At 45.1% G+C, this 26444-nt stretch overlaps 1 protein-coding gene, 1 non-coding gene and 1 pseudogene across 5 annotated transcripts in view; 1 reads left to right on the top strand and 2 right to left on the bottom strand.

The window, feature by feature from the left end:
- The window catches only part of LOC132385242 (serine/threonine-protein kinase Chk1-like), a 54321-nt gene that overhangs the window by 6442 nt on the left and 21435 nt on the right, over window positions 1–26444 (top strand). The window contains exons 1-3 of one of the 4 annotated variants that reach the window (XM_059957244.1): window positions 13554–13676; window positions 24451–24539; window positions 25918–26141. In XM_059957244.1, coding sequence (XP_059813227.1) covers window positions 24472–24539; window positions 25918–26141 — 292 coding nt within the window. In that variant the 5' untranslated portion in view covers window positions 13554–13676; window positions 24451–24471. Of the gene's footprint in view, window positions 1–13553; window positions 13677–22685; window positions 22800–24450; window positions 24540–25917; window positions 26142–26444 lie in introns of those variants that run through there. The other 3 variants (XM_059957243.1, XM_059957245.1, XM_059957246.1) reach the window with 3 other exon arrangements.
- Window positions 16920–18265, bottom strand: LOC132385059 (general transcription factor II-I repeat domain-containing protein 2A-like; annotated as a pseudogene).
- LOC132385322 (U2 spliceosomal RNA) lies at window positions 22159–22349 on the bottom strand. Its single transcript, XR_009509152.1, has one exon. It is a non-coding gene; the product is annotated as a U2 spliceosomal RNA (small nuclear RNA).

Genomic DNA, 26444 nt, shown 5'->3' with positions numbered 1-26444 from the left:
ATTGAAGTGAGAGCAACAGGACACCAGTCTGTCAGACATGTTACATTGGTCTTTTTATGTACAGGGACAATGGTGGATGTTTTGAAGCAGGAGGGCACTCTACACTGGGAGGGGGGAGATTAAAAATGTCTGTAAACACACTTGCCAGTTGTGCTGCGCACATCCTGAGTACTCGCCCTGGGATGTCGTCTGGTCCCGCAGCCTTGTGACTGTCCATTTGTTGGAAACACCTGTGTACTTCAGCTTCAGGGATGATTAAGGTGCAGGTCACTTCAGAGGCTCTCCTCAGGGGCTCAGTGTTGGCAACATCGAACCAAGAGTAAAACACATTTAGCTCATCTGGGAGTGAGGCAGCGATGTTGGTGGCACCACTGGGCTTAGCTTTGAAGTCTGTGATGGTGTGCAGATCATTCCATAAGCTGCGTGTGTTGTTGGTGGAGAGTTGTGTCTGGATCTTGTCCCTGTACTGTCGTTTCGCTGCCTTGATGACTTTGTGCAGATCGTAGCTGCATTTCTTGAGTTCCTGTTGGTCAGGAAAGCTCTGTCTCACATGGTAAGTGCTGCTCGCACGGAACTGTTGATTCAGGGTTTCTGGTTCAGATAGACCCTGAATCAGCAAATTTGCTGATGACACCATCACCGAGGACCTCATGTGGTCTGTACGTACTGGCTGTGTGATGAAAAAAGCACAACAGCGCCTCTTTCACCTCAGACGGTTGAAGAAGTTTGGTATGGGTCCCCAAATTTTAAGGACTTTCTACAAGGGCACAATTGAGAGCATCCTGACTGGCTGCATCACTGCCTGGTGTGGGAGTGTAGTGGACAGCATGGAAGGCTATCAAAGCTTGCACTGTGATCTGGACCCACTGGAAAAATGGCAGATGGAATTTATTGCTGACAAGAGTGAGCTGTTGCAATTTGGCAGGGTAAACCAGAGTAGGACATACATGGAGAATGATAGGATACCGAGGTGTGCGGTACAGCAAAGGCATCTGGGAAAACAGATCCATAATTATTTGTAAGTGGTACCACAGGTGGATAGGGTCATGAAGAAAGCTTTTGGTGCATTGCCTTCATAAATCGGAGTACTGAGTACAGGAGTTGGGATGTTATATTGAAGTGGTATAAAACATAGCTGAGACCAAAACAGGAGAATTGGGTGCAGTTCTGGTAGAAATAAGATTGAAAGAGTGCAGAGAAAATTTACAAGGATGATGCCAGGACTTGAGGACCTGTATTAAAGGGAAAGGTTGAATAGGTTAATGTTATGTTTTGTAACTCCAAAACATAAAATTAATTGAATGAAAAACATGGAGATATGTGTATGTTTCATTTTTACTTTAGTGAGGTGTGCACCTATGACATGGTGGCATAATGACATATGTCATTCATGTACTTTTACATGTAACCCGTAATGAATTATTTCAACAAAGAATGCTTAATCAAACAACACATTTACAATATTACTCAAATATTACTGATATATTAAATACACAACAGTTAGGACTTCATTCCCTGCAGCACACAGCAAGGAGGGGAGATCATTTAGAGGTAGAGACATGGTAAGTACATGGAGGCTTTTCGCCTTCAGTTTGTGTGAGAATAGAAATAGAAGTCATAGCTTTAAGGTGAAATGTGTAATATTTTGCAGGTCCCATCTGCAGCTGGATTACAAACTTCCTCTCAAGATGTACAAAAAAGCTGGATGAACTCAGCAGGTCGGGCAGCATCCGTTGAAAGGAGCAGTCAACGTTTCAGGTCAAGACCCTTCGTCAAGACCAAAGAAAGAGGGGACAGGGGCCCTATAAAGAAGGTGGTTTCCCTTCTGCGTCATCAATGATGCCCTCACCCGCATCTCCTCCGTTTCCCGCACTTCAGCCCTCACCCCATCCTCCCGTCACCACAACAGGGACCGTGTCCCCCTTGTCCTCACCTATCACCCCACCAGCCTCCAGATCCAGCATATTATCCTCCGCAACTTCCGCCACCTTCAAAAGGACCCCACCACTAAGGACATCTTTCCCTCTCTACCCCCTCTCTGCTTTTTGCAGGGATCGTTCCCTCCGCGACTGCCTGGTTCACACGTCCCTCCCCATAGATCTCCCACCTGGTACTTATCCCTGCAAACGTAAGTGCTACACCTGTCCCTACACCTCATCTCTTACCACCACTCAGGGCCCCAAACAGTCCTTCCAGGTGAGGCAACACTTCACTCGTGAGTCTGTTGGGCTCATCTATTGCATCCGGTGCTCCCGGTGCGGCCTCCTCCACATCGGCGAGACCCGACACAGATTGGGGGACCGCTTCGTCGAGCACCTACGCTCGGTCCGCCACAACAGACAGGATCTCCCGGTTGCCACTCACTTCAACTCTCCCTCTCGTTCCCATTCAGATATGTATGTACATGGCCTCCTCTACTGCCATGATGAGGCCAAATGCAGGTTGGAGGAACAACATCTCATATACCGTCTGGGTAGTCTCCAGCCCCTTGGTATGAACATCGAATTCTCCAACTTCCGGTAATTCCCTCCCTCATCCTTCCCCCATCCCACCTTCACTCTGTCTCCTCTTCTAGCTGCCTATCATCTCTCATGACTACCTTCTTCTACTACCCATAGTGCTTTCTTTCCCCTTCAATTCCTTCTTCACCTCTCCTGCCTATCCCCTCCCTGCTTCCCCTCCACCACCCCTTGATCTTTCCTCTGATTGGTTCTCCACCCTCCCCCCACCTTCTTTATAGGGCCCCTGCCCCCTCCTTCTTTAGTCCTGACGAAGGGTCTCAACCCGAAACGTTGACTGCTTCTTTCAACGGATGCTGCCCGACGTGCTGAGTTCATCCAGCTTTTTTGTCAGTGAATAAAGATGATCATTGATCTTTGATCCTTGATTTATGGAGAATCTGAGGGGAGATTCGTCACTCAGAGTGTGGAACGAGCTAACAGTGGAAGTGGTAGGCATAGCTTCAACTGTAAAATTAAAGAGAATTTTGCATAGGTACATTGATGAGAAATATATTGAGGTTTATGATCGGGTTGCATGCAGAAAAGTCTAGGCTAAAGATTGGGCTGGCATAGACTAGACGGGCCAAAGGACCTGCTTCTGTGCTGTAGTGCTCCATGACTATAAAAGATTCATTGTTAGATCAGAGATGCAGGGAAGGCACTGCACTGTCGGTTGTGTATTGGGAGAAGTTTGTGTGGTAGGGGGTGGGGAGATCATAATCTGCAAAGATTGGATGGGGTCCTGCCACTCCCAATGCCTAAATGTATCCCTGAGGTGGGTGGACGGAGTTGTGAGGTGGTTCGGGAAGGGGCAGGGTTGGGTGGTACAAGAGATGGTCACAGGGCAGCCTTTGCATTTTTCACAAGCTGAGTTTTTGGTTGTTGAGGAGGGAGAGCAGCTGACTGATGGAGCAGGTGAGCAAAATCTGTGACTGGTCTTCTTTAACAGTGTAGTTAGTGCTCAGTTTTTAAATGCCTTCTCAGAGCTTTTCAGATTGGAAACCGAGCCAGAGGTAAACAGACCGAGATTCCTGTGGTCTGCTTGATTTTCCTGATCCATGCAGAGCTGTCTGTGGTTCTGTTCCAAAGATCAACTTGCATTTATTTCATTGAAAGTCCCAACTACAAAACTGCCAAAATTGTAAAATCATTTTGTAAAAATTCAATTGTAAAAAAAATGCAGTCTCAGTAATACTGAAAGTGACAATGGTGCAAAAGCTGAAGGATGAGGTGCAGCCATTCACACCTCTGTATGAGTGATTACAATTGTTCACAGTGGTTCCCCTGGAGGGGCTGGCTTGTGTGTGTCTAAATATACAATTCCCAGGCTTTCTGTCTGCAGATATTTCTTTTAGTCATAATCAAATTTATTATCACAAACATGTCGTGAAATTTGTTGTTTTGCGGCAGCAGTAAAGTGCATGACGTAAAACTCGCTATAAAATACAACACAGTACAGTGCAAAAGATGAGTAGCGAGTTTGTGTTCATGGATGCATGGACCGGGACCGGTCAGAAATCTGATGACAGACTGAAGCACTTCCTAAAACTTCAGGCTTTATCCCCTCTGGTTGGGTGATTGTAACACTAGAGGTGATAGGTTTAGGGGCGATTGTGAGATATTTAAGGGGAATCTGAGGGGAAATTCTTCACTCTAAGGGCGGTGTGAATGTGGAATGAGCTGCCAGTGGAAGTGGAGGATGCAGCTTCAGTTGTAACATGCAAAAGAAGTATGAAAATGTACAATGATGAGAGAGGAATGGTCCAGGTTCAGGTACTTGGGACTAGACAGAAGACGGGACTGTTGTGGATGAGAAGGGCCAAGGGGCCTGTTTCTGATGACTATAAAAGATCCAGTGTTGGATCAGGGAAGGCACTGCACTGTGTATTGCGAGAAGTTAGTGTGGTCAGGGGTGGGGAGACAATTGTCTCTGAGGTTCTACCATTCCAAATGCTTGGGCAGGACTTTGGGAACAGAGTGAGGGTGGGCGGTGCAAGAGGCGCTCATGAGGCAACCTTGATTGATCACAAGCTGAGTGATCAGGCTGTTGAGGAGGGAGCGGAAAGTCAAGGCTGAGTGAGCAAGATCTGTGACTGTTGTTCTTTAACATTGTGGTTAGTGCTCAGTTCTTCTCTGAGAAGCCTCAGAGAAATGAGATCACCCATTTACAAAAAACTTTTCTCAACTACTGACTGGAATTTGTTAATTGAACCGAAGGTAAACAGACTGAGATTCCTGCGGCCTTACTTATCCCTCTTACTATCTCCTCTTTCAGTTAGCCCTGACGAAGGGTCTCGGCCTGAAACATCGACTGTATTTCTTCCTATAGATGCTACGTTCCACCAGCCTTTTGTGTGTGTTGTTCCTGTGGTCTGCTTGATTTTCCTGATCCATGCAGAGCTGTCTGTGGTTCTGTTCCAAAGATTAACTTGCATTTATTTCATTGAAAGCCCCAACCACAAAACTGTCAAAATTGCAAAATCATTGGAAAGATTAAAAAAAATGCTTCATCCACACGAGACCAGATAAATCCGTAAAGGAAGATTTTTCTCCTCGTTTTGACCCTCCGTCCACACTGAAACGGCATTTTCCTCCCCCGAAAATGGAGCTTTTCTAAAACACTCTCCAGAGTGCGTACTTTTGAAAATGCCAGATTGGCCGGAGCAGTGTGGACGGGGTAACCGGAGAAATCTGAAAACGCTGTCATGACGTGCTGAACAGATGGTGACGGCAGCACACCATTTCATTGTTTTCCTGAACACAACCTAACAATTTCAGAACAGACGGCAACGAGACTGATGCCAGAAGAGTTACAAATGTACTCACCAAATACTTTGACCCATAACTTACTGAATAAATAAGTATACTTACTTTGCCCTGTTTTCTGTCCTTGCTCGTATGAAGTTGGTTTACCTATTTATGCAAGTACTTCTCTGACATAGATGTCTAACAGCCTGCTGTACCATTGTATGGAAATGCAAGATAACACTGATGCAGACATGTTTTATACATTTAACAAGGTGCTTTATTAATGCAACAGAGTTAGTCAGTTTTTCAATGTTTGTCATCAGCCGGTGTCATTCTGTCCGTGAACTCCCTGTCGGTTGCCTCCATACGCTCCAGCATTCAAAGCGCTGCTCATTGGGACCTTTGGCCTCTCACGGTGTGAGCGAGGTGCCCGCCTGCTTCACCTGGACGGTTTGGGAGACAGACTGCTGTCAGCATTGATGAACGAGATGCTGGCCCTGGCTGACGGACACAAGCCCTGCCTCATGTTCGAGCAAGTGTTCCCAGAGCAACTGCCCGAGGACATACATCTACTGCTGGCCGACGCAGATTTCAGCAACCCCCGGAAGGTGGCAGCCTGGGCAGATGTGCTGTGGAAAGCCAAGAAGGGAGAGCGTGGCGTCTGTCAGTCAGATTACAAGGCCACACACCCAAAAGCAGACCAGACCAGGCCCGGCAGGGGGTCGCACACAACACAGAGGCAAGGACATTACTTGGGACGAGGAGGCCGCGGCCACTTTCGTTAAAGCCAGGGAAGCCTTGGCAGATGCCGCGTTGTTGGTGCACCCCAGAACGGACGTTCCGACCGCACTCACGGTGGACGCATCCGACACAGCAGTCGGTGGGGTGCTGAAGCAGCTCATCGAGGGGCGCTGGCAACCCCTGGCGTTCTTCAGCAAGCACCTACGACCACCCGAACTCAAGTACAGTGCTTTCGACTGGGAGCTGTTGGCACTGTATCTGGCAACCCGGCATTTCAGGTACTTCTTAGAAGGCAGGCCGTTCACCGCGTTCACAGACCACAAACCATTAACCTTCACGTTCACGAAGGTGTCCGATCCCTGGTCGGCTCGCCAGCAGCGACATCTGTCCTACATCTCCGAGTACACGACGGACATCCAGCATGACTCGGGAAAGGACAACGTCGTGGCAGACGCACTCTCCAGACCAGCTGTCCAGGCCCTGTCCCTGGGGGTGGACTTTGCAACACTGGCAGAGGCGCAGCAGGCAGATGACGAGATGCCCAGCTACAGGACCGCAGTCTCGGGTTTGCAGCTGCAGGACTTTCTCGTAGGCCTAGGTGAGAGGACCCTCCTGTGTGACGTGGCTACTGGCCAACCTCACATCATCCCGGCAGCCTGGAGGCGGCGAGTTTTCGACTCCATACACGGTTTGGCGCACCCATCTATCAGGACAACCGTCCGGCTGGTCTCCAGCAAGTTCGCGTGGCACGGACTTCACAAGCAGGTCAGTGAATGGGCCAGAATGTGCGCGCAGTGCCAAACAGCCAAGGTGCAGCGGCACACTAAAGCCCCGCTGCAGCAGTTCGAACCCACCCACCGGAGGTTCGACCACATTCATGTGGATATCGTGGGCCCCCTACCAGTGTCCCGAGGAGTGCGGTACCTCCTAACTATGGTAGACCGGTTCACGAGGTGGCCAGAGGCAGTCCCGCTCACCAACACATCTGCCGATTCCTGCGCCCGAACACTGATTGCAACCTGGGTAACACGCTTCGGGGTACCGGCCCACATTACCTCCGACAGAGGCGCCCAGTTCACCTCCAGCCTGTGGTCGGCTGTGCCCAGCCTGTTGGGAATGCAGCTACACCACACAACTGCCTACCACCCACAGTCGAACGGACTAGTGGAGCGTTTCCACCGTCACTTGAGTCGGCTCTCATGGCCCACCTGAGGGGACCTAACTGGGTGGACGAGCTTCCCTGGGTCCTGCTTGGAATTCGTACAGCGCCCAAAGAGGACCTGCACGCATCGTCGGCCGAGTTGGTGTACGGCGCACCCCTGACCGTCCCGGGAGAGTTCATACCAGCCCCAAGGGGACAAGAAGAAGAACCCGCAGCAGTCCTGGACAGGCTACGCGAAAGGCTTGGCAACCTGGCCCCCGTGCCGACTTCACAGCACGGACGGACCCCGACCCACGTACCCAAAGTCCTACAGAACTGTAAGTTTGTGTTTGTACGAAGGGGCGGACTCCAGGCACCGCTACAGCGGCCGTTCAAGGTGATCAACAACAACGGGTCCACGTACGTTCTGGACATTGGGGGGAGAGAGGAGGTTTTCACGGTGGACCGATTCAAACCAGCCCATGTGGACTTGGCGCAGCCGGTAGAGGTTCAGGCACTGCAGCGCAGAGGCAGACCTCCCAAACAGAGGCTAATCCAGACTGTGGACATTGGGGGGTGTATCGTCGGTTCGGGGTGGGGGGGTTATGTGGCGACCCACTTTCTGCGCAGGCGAACCAGCTCACAAATAGCCAGTGCGCGGGGAGATACTTGGGTAATGTACCCCTGACGTCATTTCCGCCGGGAGAGGGCGGGCGCTAGGGATTAATTGCCAGCGCCGCGAAGTTTGAATAAACTAGTCCTGAAACGACTTACCGACTGCGTGTCATCTCTAGCTCTGTGTGTAGCACATCGCTACAGGCAACCATTTTGTTGTCATTGTACCATAGGCCATCTAATATCCAGCAGGAAGTAATGGAGCAAAAATGAAGGGCAATTAAATATGCATAAAATGAGGTTGTTAAAGTAGGTGATTTCAATTTCCCTAATGGTGACTGGGACATAGATTAGATAGGACAGAATCAGGAAAACGCTGTGAAGCAAAATATAGATGGGCCTACTAGAGAAGGTGCTACACTTGACTTTCTCTTAGGAAATGATTCTGGGCAAATCTATTAGGCTTAAACTAGCTATGGAAAAAGATAAAACTTTAATTTGTGGACCTGTCCTAAACTGGATCATGCCTAGTATTGATAGGAGTGTCAAGGCAAAGCTGGCTGAACTGAGGAATTCTGGTAGATGAGGGTTATTGATGCTGTGGTCAGGAAAAGGGTGGTGGCATAGGTAGTGAGTCTCCCGTGGTGTATAAAGGATGTACCTGTTCACAAAAGAGGGAAATCTGGAGGAGGCAGAGTCAGATCCTAAAAGACTCTACAAGTATTGTATACAACGCAAAGCTTACTTGCAGTAGCATCACAAGCACGTAGCACCATTATATGGCCACTGGGGTAACTAGGTAGAGAGCAGGTCCCAATAATTGGATCAGTGCCTTCATTCGTGTGTGGGGCCACGTGAAATGAGCAAGGTCTGAAATGCGTTCTTCTCGGCTGTATTTATGGTGGAGAAGTTGATAGAAGCTAGGGAATTCTGGGAAACAAACATGGATGTCCTGAAGCAAATTAATATTGCAAAAATGGAGGCGCTGGCAGTCTTAAAACGGATAAAGTAGGATAACTCTCTTTGGTCTGACTAAATATATCCTAGGACATTTTAGAAAGGTAGGGAAGAAAAGGTTGGTGCTCTAGCTGAGATATTGTGATTATATTTGTATCTTTGTTAGCTACAGCTGAGGTACTCTACTGGAATTTACCCTGCACTCTGTTATTGTTTTATCTTGTACTACCTCAATGCACTGTGTCCTGAATTGAATTGTATATATAATATGCACAACAAGCTTTTCACTCTGTCTCGGTCCATGTGACCTTAATAACGGAATTCCAATTTCAATTACCTGAAGGCTAAAGTTGTGCCTATGGTTAAGAAAGGCAGCATGGATAAGCCAGGGACCTACAGGCCAATGGTGGGAAAGTTACTGGAGGGAATTCTGAGAAACAGGATCCATTAGCATTAGAAAAAGCGGTGACTGGTCGGGGATAGTTGGCATGTTTTAAAAGAGGTAAGGAGGAATTTTTTTTAGCCAGAGAGTCGTGAATCTGTGGGATGCTTTGCCACAGACTGTGGTGGAGGCCAAGTCTGTGGGTATTTTAAGGCGGAAGTTGATTGTTTCTAAAAGATCACCACTCGGTTTTGAGGTTGTGCTCTCTAGTTCTAGGGACTCTCACCACTCTGTTGTGGTGGATAGCTCTGCCCCATTGCCTGGATGTAGCCACACCACCTGTACTCGATGGAAAAGATAGGTGAAATCCTATGGCATTACAGGAAATATACTGGCATGACAGAGGAATGGTTGACACACTGGAGGTAGCGAGTGGGAATAAAAGGGGCCTTTTCCGGTTGGCTGCCAGTAACTAGTGGTGTTCCTCAGAGGTCAGTATTGGGACCGCTACTTCTCACAGTGGTTGTCAATGATTTGGATGATGGAATTGATGGCTTTGAAGCAAAGTTTGTGAATGATACAAAGATAGGTGGAGGGGCAGGTAATACTGAGAAAGAAATATGATTGCAGCAGAGACAAACTGGAAGAATGGACAAAAAAGTGGCAAATGGAATACAGTGTTGGGAAATGTATGATAATGCATTTTGGTAAAAGGAACAATAGTGCAGACTATTATCTAAATGGGGAGAAGATTCAAACATCAGAGGTGCAGAGGGACTTAGGAATCCTCGTGCAAGACTCCCAGGAGTTTAATTTACAGGTTGAGTCTGTGGTAAAGAAGGCGAATGACGAAATTTAAAATAATTTTTTGCTACAATAATTCCACTCACCAAAACTCTGTCCTGATTCCACAACCTAACACTTACGTTCAAGGACTCTACAGCTTGTGATCTCAGCATTATTTATTTATTTATTCACTCACACATTTTGTCTTCTTTTGCACATCAATTGTTTGTCAATCCTTGTTTATGTATAGTTTTTCATAAATTTTAGTGTACTTCTTTATTTTCCTGGAAATGGCTGCAAGAAATGAATCTCGCGATGGTATATGGTAACCTTTAAGTATTTTGATAATGTGAAAGTTGACTTTGATTTGACCTTGAACAATGCGTGTGGTTTTACTGGAAACGCTCACTGCCCCAGGGCAGCAGTAGAGGCTACACCATCATGAAAAGAACAAAGGAACTTGCCTCAAGCTTGTTTTATATGCTGAAAACCGATGCATGCTGGATTGATAAAGATACTTCTCAGCCTATGAGACAACAAGGACTGCTCTGCTTTATGCTGTCTTGATTGATGCTGGGAGCATGGTTTTCAAGGGATATTGAGACCCTTGGATATTGGATATTGGGCCAGATTAAAAGGGACAGGGTGCTGGGGTCAGACGCGTGGCATGTGCTGGTTCAAATCGATGCTACATGAGGTTTTACTCAGCTTCACACTGAATTTGAGTTCGTTACCCCATGAGGACTACTCATCTCTGCACCAAACTGTGGCTGTGGCTTGATAGTATCACAGCATAAGCTCACTTTTGCAAACTTCAATTCTGAAATCTATTTGCTTACTTTTATTGTTTGCCTGTTTTTCTTTCTTTTTCTCTCTGCATGTTGGACGTTTGACGGTTTTCTTTTGGTTTAGAGTTCTTTTGGGTTTCTTTGCTTTGTGGCTGCCTGTAAGGAGACAAATCTCAATGTTGTATTAAGTATACATACTCTGATAATAAATGTACTTGGAACTTTAACCATGACCCTGGTCAAGTATGGACATTTAGGATCAAATGAGGTGCTTGAGGAGTATAAAGATAAACAAAGAGGTCACAAAGAGAAGTTGAGGTTGCTCTGGCAGACAAGTCAAAAGAAAATTCCAAGGGTTTTACCCTTTGCTATCCCTTTGAAGCAAAGGACAGAATTAGTCCTCTAAATTTACTGTGTTTGTCTATGCATGGAACCAAAAGATCTGAAATGAGTCTTTTTGTACCCTCATTGACTCGGAAGACAGACTCAGCACTAAGTCAAGAGTAGCGAGGTCATGGATTGTATCTGGATTATAGAAACATAGGTGCTTTCTGTTACAGGCAAATCACCTGGACGAATCCCCAGACCCTGATAAGGTGTCCCCTTGGACCTTATGGGAGGCTAGTGCAGCGATTGCAAGGTCTCTGGCAGGGGCATTTAAGATGTCCTTAGCCACAAATGAGGTGACAGAGGCCTGGAGGATAGCTAATGTTGTTCCACTGTTTAAGAAAGGTTTTAAGAATAAGTTGGGATATTACAGGATCGTGAGCCTGACGCCAGTGTGACTGAATTATTGGACAGTGTTCTAAGGCATAGGATATACAAGTATTTGGATAGACAGGGCCTAACTAGGGATAGTCAGCATGGCTTTGTGCGTGGTAGAACACATCTAACCACTTTATAGAGTTTTTCAAGGAAGTTATCAAGAAAGTTGATGAAGGAAAGATGATGGACATTGTTGAAGGTCTTGCTAAAGTTCATGTAGACAAAGTCCTGCATGGGAGGCTGGTCAAGAAGTTAAAATTGCTTGATATGCAGGATGAGTTAGTAAAGTTGGATTCCACTTTGGCCTAGGGAAGAAGGTAGAGAGCAGTATAGATGGCTGCCTCTCTGGCTGGAGGTCTTTGATATGCCACAAGGATCAGTGTTGTGCCTGTTGTTGTTTTTCATCTTTAAGAATGATCTGGAAGATAATGTGGCAAACTGGATCAGTAAATTCGCAGCTGGCACCAAGATTGGGGGCATGGTGGGCAAGAAGGAAGGCTGTGAAAGCTTGTTGCGTGATCTGAACCAGCTGGAAAAATGGGCTGAAAAATGGCAGATGGAATGTAATGCAGACAAGTGTGAGGTTTTGAACTTCGGCGGGACCAACCAGGGTATGTCTCACACAATGAATGGTAGGGTACTGAGGAGTGCGGTAGAGCAAAGGATCTGGGAATACAAGTCCATAATTCCTTGAAAGTGGCCTTACAGGTAGGCAAGTTAACTTTTGTCACATTTCCTTTGTGTTGCCTTTATGGCAGTTATTTAGTTTATAATATTTTCGCTTAGTAATTCGTTTGATAGCATTCTAGTTAAAGTTAGGATTTTTTAAAGTAAATTCATTGTCTGTGAGATATCGCAGCATGCGATGATGTCACATCCGGTTTCGCCGCGTCCTGTGGGAAAATACCGGTTTAGAGAAACGGGAAGGTGGGGGTCAAGACATGTGCGAGCGCGAGCAAGCAGCAAAGTTTTCTCTCTACGCACCAGGAACATTGTGAAAGCAACGCTGTGAGTTATGAGACAATCGATATGTTGAATTAAAGTGTTAACGCCGATCCTGTTAAAAGTAACTACAGTCGATAATGTTTATGTTTTGGCTAGTTAAAGAGTTGCGGATAGTTTGCGTTGATGTGTATTTAAAGCAGTCAATGGCGTAGGAGAATTCTGACTGTATGCTGTACTTTAATGTAATGTAGTAGTTGTAGTTTTACTTTTGTAAATATTTACGATGTAAATGTAATATCAAGAAGGAAACAAGTGCTGTACAAATCTTGTATTGTTTTATCAACAGTTTTCACCATACGTTAATGTGGAAGAGTGAACAGTAAATGGTTAATCTTACTGTGATCCTGTCGTCATTGACAAAGATTTAACTCGGTGTTTAGTTCAGCATTATCTTACACGCTGAATACAGGGGTTGGGATATTATATTGAAGTTGTACAAGATGTTGGTGAAGCCGAATTTGGAGTATTGTGTGTCATTCTGATCAACTAACTACAGACAGGATATCAATAAGCTTGAAAGAGTGCAGAGACATTTTACAGGCAGGAATGTTGCTGGGACTTGTACCTGAATTATAGGAAAAGGTTGAATATGATAGGACTTTATTCCCTGGAGCATGGGAGAATGAGGGGAGATATTATAGATAATTATGAGAGGATAGATAAGGTGAATGCTTGCATACTTTTCCCCCTCGGGTAGGGTGAGACTAGAACTAGAAGTCAGAGATTTAGGGTGCGAGGTGAAATATTCCAAAAAGAATCTGAAGGAGAGCCCTTTCACTCTGAGGGTGGTGTGAGTGGTAGATGCAGGTTTGGTTGTAACATCTGATAGAAGTTTGGATCAGTACATGGACTAGAGAGTTATGGAGGACTATGGTCCTGTTGCATGTGGATAGGGCTAGGCTGAAGATCAGAGTGACACAGACCAGGTGGGACAAAGAGCCTGCTTCTGTGACTGAATTGTTCAATGTTGGTTCAGAGATGTGGGGAAGGCATTGCACTGTCGATTGTGTATTGGGAGAAGTGTGTATGATGGAGTGTGGGAAGATCATTGTCTGTGGAGATTGGGTGGGGTTCCACCATAGCCAATGCCTGGATGTATCCTAGGGGCAGGGTGGTACAAGGTAGCCTTTAGATTGATCGCAAGGGTGAGGTTTTGGCTGTTCAGGAGGGAGAGCATTTGACTGATGGAGCGGAGAGACAAGGATTCTGCCCTCATCCAAGAGTTTTCCCCGTTTCAAACTAGGCAGGTGAGTAAACTCTAATCCCGGCGTTATTTGTAGTTTCGATGTGATTTTATTGCTCACCAACGTGTACGCAAGGAGCTGAGTAAAAACAGTGCTTTAGTGTTCTCACGAGAGATGAATCAAATACAGATTAAAATCCCTTCGACTCATAACAAAAGTACTTCTTCTGACTAATCAATCAATGAAATACACAAACGATTATAAAATGGCCGATCTGATGTCGAAGATCAATTTGCTGAGCAACGCTGCAATAGGAACGAACAGTAAACTTACAGGTCGGCAGTGACATCTAGTGGCTAGAAATAAAATAGCAAACCAGGAGGGACATGAACAGTCCGTCACCGTCGTGCTCGTTTTTCTGGGTCTCCCCTCAGAAAAGGTTTTTCCAGGTTCTGACTCGAATTTCGAAAGCGAACTGAAGGAAAGTAGTGGGGGAGATTTATGCGATCTCCTGGGCCGGGCAGAGCTGTGGTTCTGTTCGAAAGATTAGCTTGTATTTCATTGAAAGCTCCAACTACAAAAATCATTGGGAAGAGGGAAAAATGCGGTCTCAGTAATGCTGAAAGCAACACCTCTGTTCATTTCCTGTGTGATTAGAGTTGTTCACAGTGGTTCCCTGGGAGGCTAATCTGTGTTTAAAGATGCAGTTCGCAGGCTTTCTGTGTGCACAGGCATCTGAGATTTCACTCGTTCAGATCAGAAGCAGGTTTATTATCATTGTCAAATGTGATTAAATTTGATGTTTTGTGGCAGCAATACAATGCAAGACATTAAAAAATTAGTGTGTGTTACAATATAAAAAAATGCAAAAGAGTAAAAGTGAGGTGGTGTTCATGGACCATTCTGAAATCTAATCGTGGACGGTAGAAGCAATCATCTCCTTGCTGAGGGAAGTAATGAGAGTGGTTATGTTGTGGATGATGAGGGTCCTTAATGATGGATGCTGCCTTTTGAAGATGCCCTCGATGATGGAAGGATTGTGCCCATGAGCCAAAAACTCTCTGCAGCCAGCCTCTTTCAATCTTGTGCTTTGCAGCCTACAGACCCAGGCACACTCAATATGTCCAATAACCAGTAAGGAGGAAATATTATCACCAATCTGCAGTTACTTTGGTCTCCCAATGAGGGAAATCAAGGATCCAGTTTCAGAAGGAGGTACAGACTCCAAATGGTTGATTAGTACTGAGGGGATGGTGGTGTTGAATGTTAATGTCCTTGCTTGGGGAAGAGTTAATTCTAGGCATGACTAACTCCCCTTTGAAGCAACTGGGGACATCCGACTGCAGCAGTGAGAGGTTGAAGATGTCCTTGAACACTCCCTTCAGCTGGTCAGCGCAGGTTTTCAGAGCCTTACGAGGTTCACTATCGGGGCCCGATGCCTTGCGCGGTTATCCTCTCGTAAAATATTCTGACGTTGTCCCACAAGGCAGGTGGGGATTCGCACAGGTGCAGATTTATTCTCCCTTTCAAAGCTTGCAAACCCTGCCACAACCGTTATGCATCTCTAATTTCACACAGAAGTTATTTAAGGGTTCAGTTTGTGCTCTTTTTTGCTTATAGTTAACAAGGGGACAACGGCCTCTAATCCTCTGCTCACTGCTGGGATGAATTTCAGTGTGCTCTGGGTACAGGAATAGGAGGAATGTACCAGAAACTTTGTGTCTGGAGAAGTGATGCAGGAGGGAGGTGGGGAGGTGAGTGCCTGAGATCCCTGGGACACTGGGAGCGAGTCGGGGATGTGGGACTGCTGGATAGAATCATTATCTGAGTTACTATCACTAACACTTATCGTGAAATTTGCTGTTTTGTGGCAGACTGCAGGGCAAGATATAAAAATTACTGTAAGTTACAATAAATAAATAGTGCAAGAGAGGTATAACGAGGTAGTGTTCATGGGTTCATGAATCAATCAGAAATCTGATGAAGAGTCTTGGCCTGAAGTGTTGACAGTTTACGATTTCAGAAATACATGCAGTAACAAAGAAAAAAATATTTTCACTCATGTCCCTGAGTGTCCAGCTTGTTCTTCCACTGAGCAAGCAGCAGAGGGCAGTACCGAGCGGGCACCGTGTGCCGAGCAGAGCTGTGGTTCTATTCCAACGATTGGTTTGCAAAATTTCCGAGATTCTAATATTGGAAGGAGAAAAAAATGCAGTCTCTGCAATGTTGAAAGTAACAATGCTGCAAAATGCTTCTCAGTTTTACCTGCTGAAGCCAGTCACACCTCTGTGTGATCTGACTTGGACAGCTCCAGCTACCTATTTTTTTTCCCATGTAACACACTGTAAGGTTTCACTGCTAATGTAATGTCCTCTCTGTGATGGTTCCATTGCTGTGGCAATGGTTTCTCTGTAGCAGCAATGTTTGGGTTATGACTAGAGATTACGGGGCATGTTAGCCAATGAGCAGGATGTTGTTCTTTCTTGTGTGTCTGGGAGAGGGATTTTGCTGGGGAGAGATGAGGAGAGAAGACGCGAGTGGAGAGAGTTGGTAGACCGCCGGACGGAGTGGACTTGGAGCGAGAGTCCGAAGGTCAGCGACAATCGGAGGAGATCAATGGTGGACGAACAGCCTTATCAGTGAGCTCCAACGTTGCGCATTAGACTGTTTCATGAGAATGGGCCCTTTTATCTTTTTTTTAAGTTTTCTTTACTAACCATATAGTCAAATTAAGAATTGTAAAGCGCAATCGTTTAATTGCATATTGTGTACTGTTTGTTATATCTGGGTACTGATTTGTAACAGGGGACACATTGCACAGCATCCACCCAAACCAGACTTATTAAGTTTGGCTGGGCTAGGGACTATCACCCCCTAGATCAGGGGTGTCAAACCCATTTTAGGTCACGAGCCGGATTGGGTGAAATACCACTTCATGCGGGCCGGGTCAGTTGTGCACGCACTCGTGCTCCCACAGCTTTTGTTGCCTTGGTTTTTTCAACCTGCTCTCATGTCTCTTCTATAACCACTAAGTGTTTCACTTTACAAATTTTGTTTCTTATGAAGAAGATTGCTGAGCAAGCATTATTTTTATGATTGGTATTAACTTACAGTCGTAGGCTACAAGAAAGTTGTGATGAGAGAGAGAAACAATGATGCTATTTTGGCTAAGATTGTTTAGGGAGCCACACCCTTTCCAGTAATAAACCATTTGAAGTTGAACATTAGCAGACACAAATGTAGACCGAACAAAACAAATTGTAAATGTAGGCTGCACAACTGCACCTAATTTTTATTAGCCTGCTTCCAGCAATCAAACTCAGACAATGAACACAGTTAGCCTCTAATTTTTATTGAAGTGATGACATTTACAATAATAGGATAGTCAGAAAATGAATGAATCACAATATTATGACACTCAATATTCCATAATGCATTTTGCTTACATGTCGCAGTGCATCGAACAGTGTCACTCATTTTTCGCTTGCTGCTTCCAGACACCTGACATCCCTTGGCTTTAACCAGCCTGTCAACAGCAGGGACCAGTTTCTGGGCAGTTCGGATTTTCATAATGTCATTCAGATGTCTGTGTGTCAGTTGCGAGCGCAGTTTGGATTTGTTAATGTTCATTATGGACAACGCCTGCTCACAGAGATACCTTGTCCTGAACATACAAAGGATCTTTGAGGCAAAGTCTGTCATCTTGGAGTACATTGGTCCCAGGTATTGATAGAATGAGTCCAGCCCACAGTCTCAAATTTATATTTCAAAGCTGAGTTACACTGAATTTCAATCAGTTCCATTTGGAGTTCCTCCGGCACATCTGATGCTGCGGTGACGGCAAACGCCGAGCAAAATAGTGAGAATTCCTTCTCGAGCTGACTGAAGACTTGAAAATGATTCTGAAACTTACTTTCCAGCCGTGATATTTTGTCCTTATAGCTGTCCATGTTGTCATTATTCCCATGAGCGACACACACAGACTGCAAAGAGGGGAAGTGAGCTGGGTTGCTCCGGGACAGTTGCAACTCCCACAGGCCTAATTTAATTTGAAAGGCACAAATGCTGTCGTAATATTCCGTAACAAGTTTGTTTGGGCCTTGCATGTTAACATTAAGCACATTTAAGTGCTCTGTTATATCCACCAAAAATGCAAGATCGTGAAGCCAGTCTGGGTCATCCAACTCTGCCACTGGCTTCCCTTTCTCAATGATGAATAGTCAAATTTCCGCACGTAATTGAAAATGTTTGAGTGCAACACCTCTGCTCAACCAGTAGACTTCAGTGTGGTAGGGTAGGCCGTGCCCAATATTATTTTCCGACAAAAGAATGTCAAATTGCCAATGGTTGAGTCCCTTGGATTTAATAAAATTAACCGTTTTGATTACTACATCCATGACATTGTCCATTTTCAGGCTCCTGCTACATAACACCTCTTAGTGTATAATGCAATGAAAATCCCAGAATTCCTGCTCTGGATTCCCTGTTTGAACTTTCTCTCTGAGTTTCACAACACCTGCCTTTTTCCTGGCCACGGAGAGTGCATCATCTGTTGCCACACTGACAGTGTGACTCCTGTCAACCCCCAGTCTGTCCAAGGCCTCGAGGCTGGAGAAAACGTCATTCACCACTGTGGTGCTTGTCATGGGCATCATCGCCACAAACTCCTCGGTGACAGTCAAAGACACCACGATATTCCCAATTGAGCTACGTCAGTCACGTCAGTGCTCTCATCAATTGCAATAGAGAAGGCAATAAATGACTTCACTTTGTCTTTTAGTTGACTGTTCAAATCTCCTGCAAAGTCACTGATTCTCTCTGCCTGCCACAGTATTTCTTGACAAGCTGATATTACCAAAAGCCTGTCTCTTCTCAGGACACACCAGCTCAGCCGCCATCGGCCTGCATGCTCTGATGAACTCCCCCTCTGAGTATGGCTTCGATGCAGCAGCTGTTTTGTTGGAAATAATATAGTTGGCTTGACAGCTCCACCATGAGTCTCTTGACTTTTGCTGAACACTGATTGCCGTTTTTTTCAGAGCTGCTTCAAGCTCGTTTACCTTTTGCGTTCTGAGTCGACTTGTCATATTCATCCCCATGTGATGTCTCATAGTGTCGTTTGATGTTGTACTCCTTTGCCACAGCCACTTGTTGCGAGCATATCAGACACACAGCTTTGCCGTTGACCTTACAGAAGTAAAAACGATCTTTCCAATTATTGTCGAATATCCCACCTCGATGTCAACTTTTCTTTTCTTGGAAAGCATTTTGAACCACAGCAGCAAACAGGCTCAGCCTTGCTACAGGTGTTGCTGACCCGAGTACACTGTGTCTGCCCTAGTGGTCTTCAGTGCAGGGTGGTGGGTGATTAACCGCTGCCTATTGTACGGCTGCCGTACTGATACATAATAAATGGTCGTGAATATACTTTTCTCCCCCCAAATCATTCCACGGGCCAGATTGGACCCCTTCGTGGGCTGGTAGTTTGACACCTCTGCCCTAGATTAAGCCGCTAGCTGAACTGATGGTTACGCCCATATAACCCTTAATTCCCTGGCGATGCAAATATCTATCTAACTGTAGCTTAGAGGTAGCCTGTACTGCTTCCCAGCACAGAGAATTCCTCAGATATGGTATTCAGTAAATGCTCAGAATACTGTGACTCTTACTGAAGAATAATCGGAAAAAGAAAGACGGCATTCTACACTGAACCTGCATTCGGAATCCCTCCCATGGGTAAACCGTTCAATGGAATCATGACGGCAGTCTTGACGCAAGAACATGGAGCCCAACAGATTTATTTGCCCCGCTGTAGGAAAGATGCCACTAAGCTGGCAAGTGTGCAGAGAAGATTTATGAGGTTGCTGCTGACACTTGAAGCACTGAGTTATGGAGAGAGGTTGAGCAGGTTGGAACTTTAATCATCAAAGCGTAGGAGAACGAGGGATGATCTTATACAATATGTACAACATCACAGAGGCTTTGATAGGGTGAATGTGCACAGTCCCTTTTCCCAGGGTTGCAGAATGAAGAACTAGAGGTTTTAAGGTGAGAGGGGAGAGATTCAATAAGAACCTAAATTGCAAATCTTCCCACCCTGAGGGTGCTCAGTACATGAAATGATCTGTCAGAGGAAGAGGTTGAAACAAGTACACTAACAACATTTAAAAGGCAGTTGGCCAGGTACATGGATAGGAAATGTTTTGAAGGAGATGCACAAAATGTGGGCAAATTAGATGAGTTTAGATGGGAATCCGAGGGCCCGTTGCTGCGACTGACAGTCAGGGCAGCATTTGGTATGCACACGTTGAGGTGAGGTCACTTTTATCTGACACTTCGACAAACGAGCCAGTGACAGCCAGGAACACTACCTCCAGTGGGCCGGAAAAGCCAATGTCTGCAGGCTGTGGACCTTGTTTCTGCGGCTGAATGCTCTAACTGGTGCCAGGCAACAGGATCAATCACCACTGGCCAGGAAATCAGTGCCAACACTATCACCAAGTCACACAGATACATCTTGTGCAGCCTGTTGACCACCAGCGCTTGGACACACAGACATCGGGCCTTCGATTACCTCAGCGGATTCGCAGAGATTCACTGGATCCTGGTCAATAGGCCTCAACTTCCAGATTTCCGATTCACCCTTGGGCGATCGACAGGATCCCTGACCACCAGCCCTTGAACTCCGGACTTTCCAATGACGGAACCCCACATTCTAGGCCTCGAACTTCAGTCCTGCCAATTCGTGAACACGGGGGGATTGGGCCTCATTCCTTCTGCCTGCTTGGAACTCTTGTGGTTTGTCAGCCTGTGGCTTGTCGCATGTCCTTGTTGCTATCCTTCGAATGTGGAGTGGAGACTTCAGATTCTGGTCTGCCCTCTAACACTAGAAAAGGCCATGAATATCTGTACGTGGGGCAGCAGAGACTACATGATCTCAAGCTAAGGAGCTGCACAGGGCAGAAACAACAGTGCATATGCTGAGAAAACACAAGGCATTTCCCTCCCAAAGCAACAGCAAACGTGGACGTAGGCATATCCCAGAGAAGTGTCTTGCTTATGGAAAGTCCTGCAACAACTAACTGTGGGAAGAAGAATCATTTTGCAAAGTGCTACAAAGTTTGGGCTAGCAAAAGAAATGCAATTTTAGTGTTACTTACTTCTGTAGCAGATATCAGAGCAGAAGAGGGAGTGAAGCCTGACCCACCCACCCAGGAAATACGTCAGCCATTGAGAGGCCCCGAAGAGGAGGTAAGTAAGATGTTTCCTGGGGATGGTGACTTACCTAGCTAAGTTCATCCCTTGACCGTCTACTGTGTCAGCACCACTTTGGTCACTCCTTGAGCAGCAAAATGAGTGTAAGCATTTGGTCTCATGAGCAAGAAGAGTGTTTCCAGATGCTGAAAATAACTGATGTTTTATGATCTGAAAAGATGTACGAGGATCTCAGCTGATGCATCCTGATATGGCCTTGGAGCAACATATGATGACAACCTGTGGCCTTTGCATCAAGGCTTTAAAAAGTGTGAAAGGGACGCCAACTGTGCACAAGATAGAGAAAGAGCTTCTTGCCAGCACATATGCATGCAAGAGAAGAGGTTCAATTAGTGTATCTTCTGATGGAGAGGGCGGGGGGGGGGGGGGGGGGGGGGGGGGGGGGAGGGGAAGAACCACTACTGGCCTCAAATCACTGAATATGACTCACTCTCCCATGAAGATACAGCACATGTTGATAGGCTGCAGAAGTGAAGATGACCCCACCAGGAAAATATGTTTTCCTCATGTGTTGTCTGGAGCGAGAAAGGAAAAGAGTGGGCACAAGAGATTAACGTTGATATATACAGGCTTATGCTGAGATGATTGTCATGTCTCATCTCCATCCCACCTTAAATACCAAATGGGTATCCTCCAACCTGATGGCATGAACATCGACTTCTCTTAATTTCCATTAATGCCCCTCCTCCCCTTCTTACCCCATCCCTGATATATTTAGTTGTTTCCTGTTCTCCATATCCCTCTGGTGCTCCCCTCCCTCTTTCTTTCTCTCTCCCTAGACCTCCCGTCCCATGATCCTTTCCCTTCTCCAGCTCTGTATCACTTTTGCCAATCACTTTTCCGGCCTCTCCGGTCTTCTCCTATCATTTCGCATTTTCCCCTCCCCCTCCCCCTCCCCCTCCCCCTCCCCCTCCCCCTCCCCCTCCCCCTCCCCCTCCTTTCAAATCTCTTACTCTCTCTCCTTTCAGTTGTCCTGGTTTCGAAACGTCGACAATACTTCTCCCTATATGTTGCTTGGCCTGCTGTGTTCCACCAACATTTAGTGCGTGTTTGAATTTCCAGCATCTGCCGATTTCCTCGTGTTTGCAGACAACAGGAGAAGGGTCTCGAGCCCAGCTCTACATCATAATAACAATCCAGTTCATAATATCTTTTCAATTAAAATAAATTGTCTGCACTAACTAAGTCCTCACAAACAGACCGGTGAACTTCATGAAACACTTTAGTGATGATTTAATTCTACTGTTCAGTTGTTAGTAATCTCCCCGAAGGGAGGTGCACCGTTCCCGGAGGCACTGCAATACCGGGTCGATGCGCGGAGTGGACGGAGCAAGCCCCTATTCCATCTCCCTGTTCCAAAAATCAATTTAATATATAGTCCCTAGATAAGGGACGTATCAGATATTAAACTGATAAGAACAGATACTACACTTGATCTTAGCCAAAAGGCCGAGAAGCGATACCAGAAACTGTCCGGACCCTTTCGGATCCTGCTGGCCTTCCCTCTATTAAGTTACAGCGACTGCCTACAGGACACCTACTTCTTCTAATTCTCTTCAACTTTTGAAGTAATTTTCGTGAAATTTCTCTCAATCTTTGGTATATATTGTCTTTTTCTCACTTGTAGCGAAATCCCTTTTGGAATATAGCTGATAATGTAAAATAGCTGATATTTAACCAACCAAATGAGAGAGGCGGACCTTGTTTGCATGCATAATACTCCTCATCCTCTCAGCCGAGACTTCCTGTCGAGCTGTTCTGCCCACCGTCTAGCGTCTTATGTCATCGCAAGCGTAATGACGTTTACGGTAGGCGTAGCAGGGAGAACGTAAGGCGCCAAACTCGATCGGGATCGTTGTAGCAATAAAAGTAAAGTTTCTGCCGGGTCTTTCGGCAGGCCTGGCGGAGCAGGTGATTGGGGAGTGGGGTCGTCCGGAAACGGGAGGAGTGTGGATAGGAACATCGGATAGAAGCGATGGCGCGGGAGTGAGAAGAAGGGGAGGGTTGTAAATGGGGAGTGAGGCCGTTTAATGAGAGACGATGGGTGGTTGAGTTGGTGGGGGGAGAGGGATGGGGTAGAGTCGGACGAAAGGGAGGGGGTAGGGTTGCAACTCGGACAATACTTAAGTGTGAGCTGGCATGTGGCAAATTACGCCATTGCAGTCAATGGAAATAATCTAACCATCTGGCTGGTATTGAAAACTTGTTGACCAGAACTGGTTCCATTAAGAAATCGGCGATAATCAGGGGAGAATGTGGGTACACTGTACTTCTTTCCTGACATGCTAAGGCCTTTCACAAGACCACCTCCAGTATATGTCACAAGCCAAATGCTGGAAATAATCATGAATATTCCGTATTTTCCTAAATTTGTGCAGCTCCATCCAGCATTTAATTTAACAACATTCGCCAACCTGTGCTTGCATCACTTACTACATCTCCAAGGAGAAAAAAAGGTGGCAATCTGGGGAAAAGGAGCATAAAATACTGATAAGGATTCTGTGGTAATGCATTATTCTGTAGAGAAAGAAGAAATTAATGATTCAGATGTGATGTGATTCTTAATCATGGCAGTGATCTTTCATCGGTTTTAAGGGAGAGCCATTAACCTGAAACATTTGCTCTGTTCCTCTGCAGAATGCTGACTGAAGTGCCAAGTATTCCCAGCAATTTATTTTAATTGAAAAGATATTCTGAACTATTTAAAAAATCTTTGAATTGTTATTATGATGTAGAGCTGGGCTATTATAAAACACTATATGGTAAAGTACTCTCTTCTTTTCCCTCTTGTTTTTCTTTCTCCAAACAGCTTTGACTTGGTAGGGGGATATAGATTTTATAATATAATTAACCATGCTAATGTATTTCATCATTCAACTTATTTTATTTGATAGATCATCAGTATGGGATACTGTGATTGTATCACTGATTTATTTATAGTGCATTTTGTGCTATCTTATTTTGATTTATAAAAAGTATCCTTATGAACTCTGTATTTGTGTATATGAAATTCCATAAAAGTATTGGAAAAAGAAAAGATATTGCCATTCCAATGTTGCGGTGGCTTAGTCTAAATCCTGGAATGCCATCCCCATCAGGAGTACAGAGATCATAAACCTGAAGAAGTGCAGTTGTTCAGGATGCATTCACTGTAACTTTCTTTGGGGCAATGGTGGATGTGCAGTAAAATCCAGGTAATGAAGTGTGGATTCTGAAAAGTCAATAACTGAAAATGGCCTTCTAGAACACTGCAGCACAGTACAGGTCCTTCAGCCCAACCACTCCCTCCTAGATCACCCTCTACCTTTCTAAAATCCATGTGCCTATCTAAAAATTCCTTTAATGTCCACAATGTATCTGCCTCTGCGCACCACTCTGTGTTTTTTAAAAAAATTTCTTACACCTGATGTCCCCCTGGACTTTTCTCCAGTCACCTTAAAATTATGCCCTCTCGTATTAGCCATTTCTGCCCTGGGAGAAAGGTTTCTGGCTGTCCTTCTCGCGAGCCTTCAGATGTACCTGAAGATGACTTCAGCTTGTGATGATGTGTTCCCTTTTTCAGCATCGTTCGTGATTGTGCAGGATGATGGCAGTTCCATTTGTGGAGGATTGGGATCTGGTGCAGACTCTGGGTGAAGGAGCGTATGGCGAGTAAGTCATGCACTTCGCTGAAGTGAATTAAAAAAAAGTTTTTAGAAACTAATTTGGTAGATCAGCAATAGCACTCATTTAAGGAGGTAGTTCTTAACTTGCAGTAAAAGTCTGGAGAAAGAAACGCTCCACGAATAGGGTGCACCATCTGTGGAGAATTCCCAAGGAAGTTAGGATGATATAAATTTGAAATAACATGCATTATAATGAGAATTAATTAATTGATGGTAGGCAAGAGGATTGGGAAGGTTTGCCACAAAACCTACAAGGTATGCCACAAAAATTGTAAAGAATGTGGGGCACATGAGAAAACTATTAAAAATTTTGACAGGGTTTTTACAGAAATACAAGCAAAAAACCAAAAGTAATGTTGGTTTTTGAGGCTCAGTGTAAAATTGGTAATGAGAATGTACAGATTCTAAATAATGAAAATACTAACAGATAGCAAAGGTCTGTAGAGAGAGGGAAACTTTTATTTTTATTAGTGAAAAAGTACTGGACAAATTTGTTGTACCTTTACAAATAAGTGGTGTCAGAGATAATGGATACATTGGTTGTAATCTGAGGAGACCAGATGTATGTTCTCAAATTTGTTGAAAATATAAAGATAAATGGCTTATCAGGTGATGCAGAGTACACAAGAGCCTTTGAAATATAATGCAGAACAAAAAATGAATTTGCCTGCCTGCTTTGGAAGGAAGAATGAGAAACTTGATTGTTAAATAGACAGGTGATTATAGAATATTGAAGTGCAAACTAAATCTCTAGCACACAAGACTGATATGTATGTTAAAGAAACAAGTGGAAAGGCTAATGGAATGTTGGCCTTTATTGGGAGCTTGTAAGACAACACCCGCCGTTCTGTGTACAGATCAGATCTCATCTTTAAGCTAGGACATACTTGGATCAAGGGATTCACACATGGGGGTGAGGGGTGAGCAAGTAGGGAAGAATGAGAGGTGATCTTACTGAAGCAAGATTCTAAGGGTGTTGTCAGACAAGATGCTGAGGATGTTTCTCCACGTGAGGACATCGAGAAAATGGGATATAGTTCGAGTAATTGCTTTCCCATTGATCAGGAGATGAAGAGGAGTTTCTTCTGCAGGTTGTGATCCTTTGGAATTCTCCACTTAAGAGCTGTGGTAGAGCCATAGAAGATGCAATATATTGCAGGCTTATGAACTACATGGAAATCTACAGGTGCAGAGAGAGAGTTGGAAAGTGGTGGAGAGGCCAAAACCAGATCAATAATGATCTTATTGCATGGGAAAGCAGGGATGAAGAGCCAATTGGCTCTTGCTCTGTTTCTGATGCATTTAACTCAATGGAGCATTCAGAAGTTTTGCAATGTACTTAACTGTTTTGTATTTGATCATAGGGTACAATTGGCAATTAATCGACGAACAAAGGAAGCGGTGGCAGTGAAGAAAGTGGACACCACACATGCTCGTGACTGCCCTGATAACATCAAGAAAGAAATCTGCATCAATAAGATGTTGAACCATGAAAACATTGTCCGCTTTTACGGGCATCGTCGAGAGGCCCATATCCAATACTTGTTTTTGGAGTATTGCAGTGGAGGAGAGCTCTTTGATAGAATAGGTAGGATCTGTGCTTAAACTTAGGGTTTAAAATGGAGAAGTTTGGGTGAAGGGGGGAAAGGGTTAAAGATAGTTTGTATACGGATTGGCTAATTTTAATAATTGGTTATACCGGTGCTGTCGCTTTTACAGATATACTTGTGTGGGTTCTTTGGTAATTGCACCATTGTGTCCTGAGCTAGAAAAAGCTGACATCCACTCCCAGACATTCTCCCTTGTAGAGCACCCAAAAAAAACTGAATTATGGGAGAAATGGAAAATCTGCAGTGGTACATAATACATCTCCAGATGTTACAGGAACAAA

This window comes from Hypanus sabinus, chromosome X2 (assembly GCF_030144855.1).
Source record: "Hypanus sabinus isolate sHypSab1 chromosome X2, sHypSab1.hap1, whole genome shotgun sequence".
Taxonomy (NCBI): Eukaryota; Metazoa; Chordata; class Chondrichthyes; order Myliobatiformes; family Dasyatidae; genus Hypanus; species Hypanus sabinus.
The sequence above is the reverse complement of the archived record's forward strand: the minus strand, read 5'-3'. Positions and strand labels throughout refer to the sequence as shown.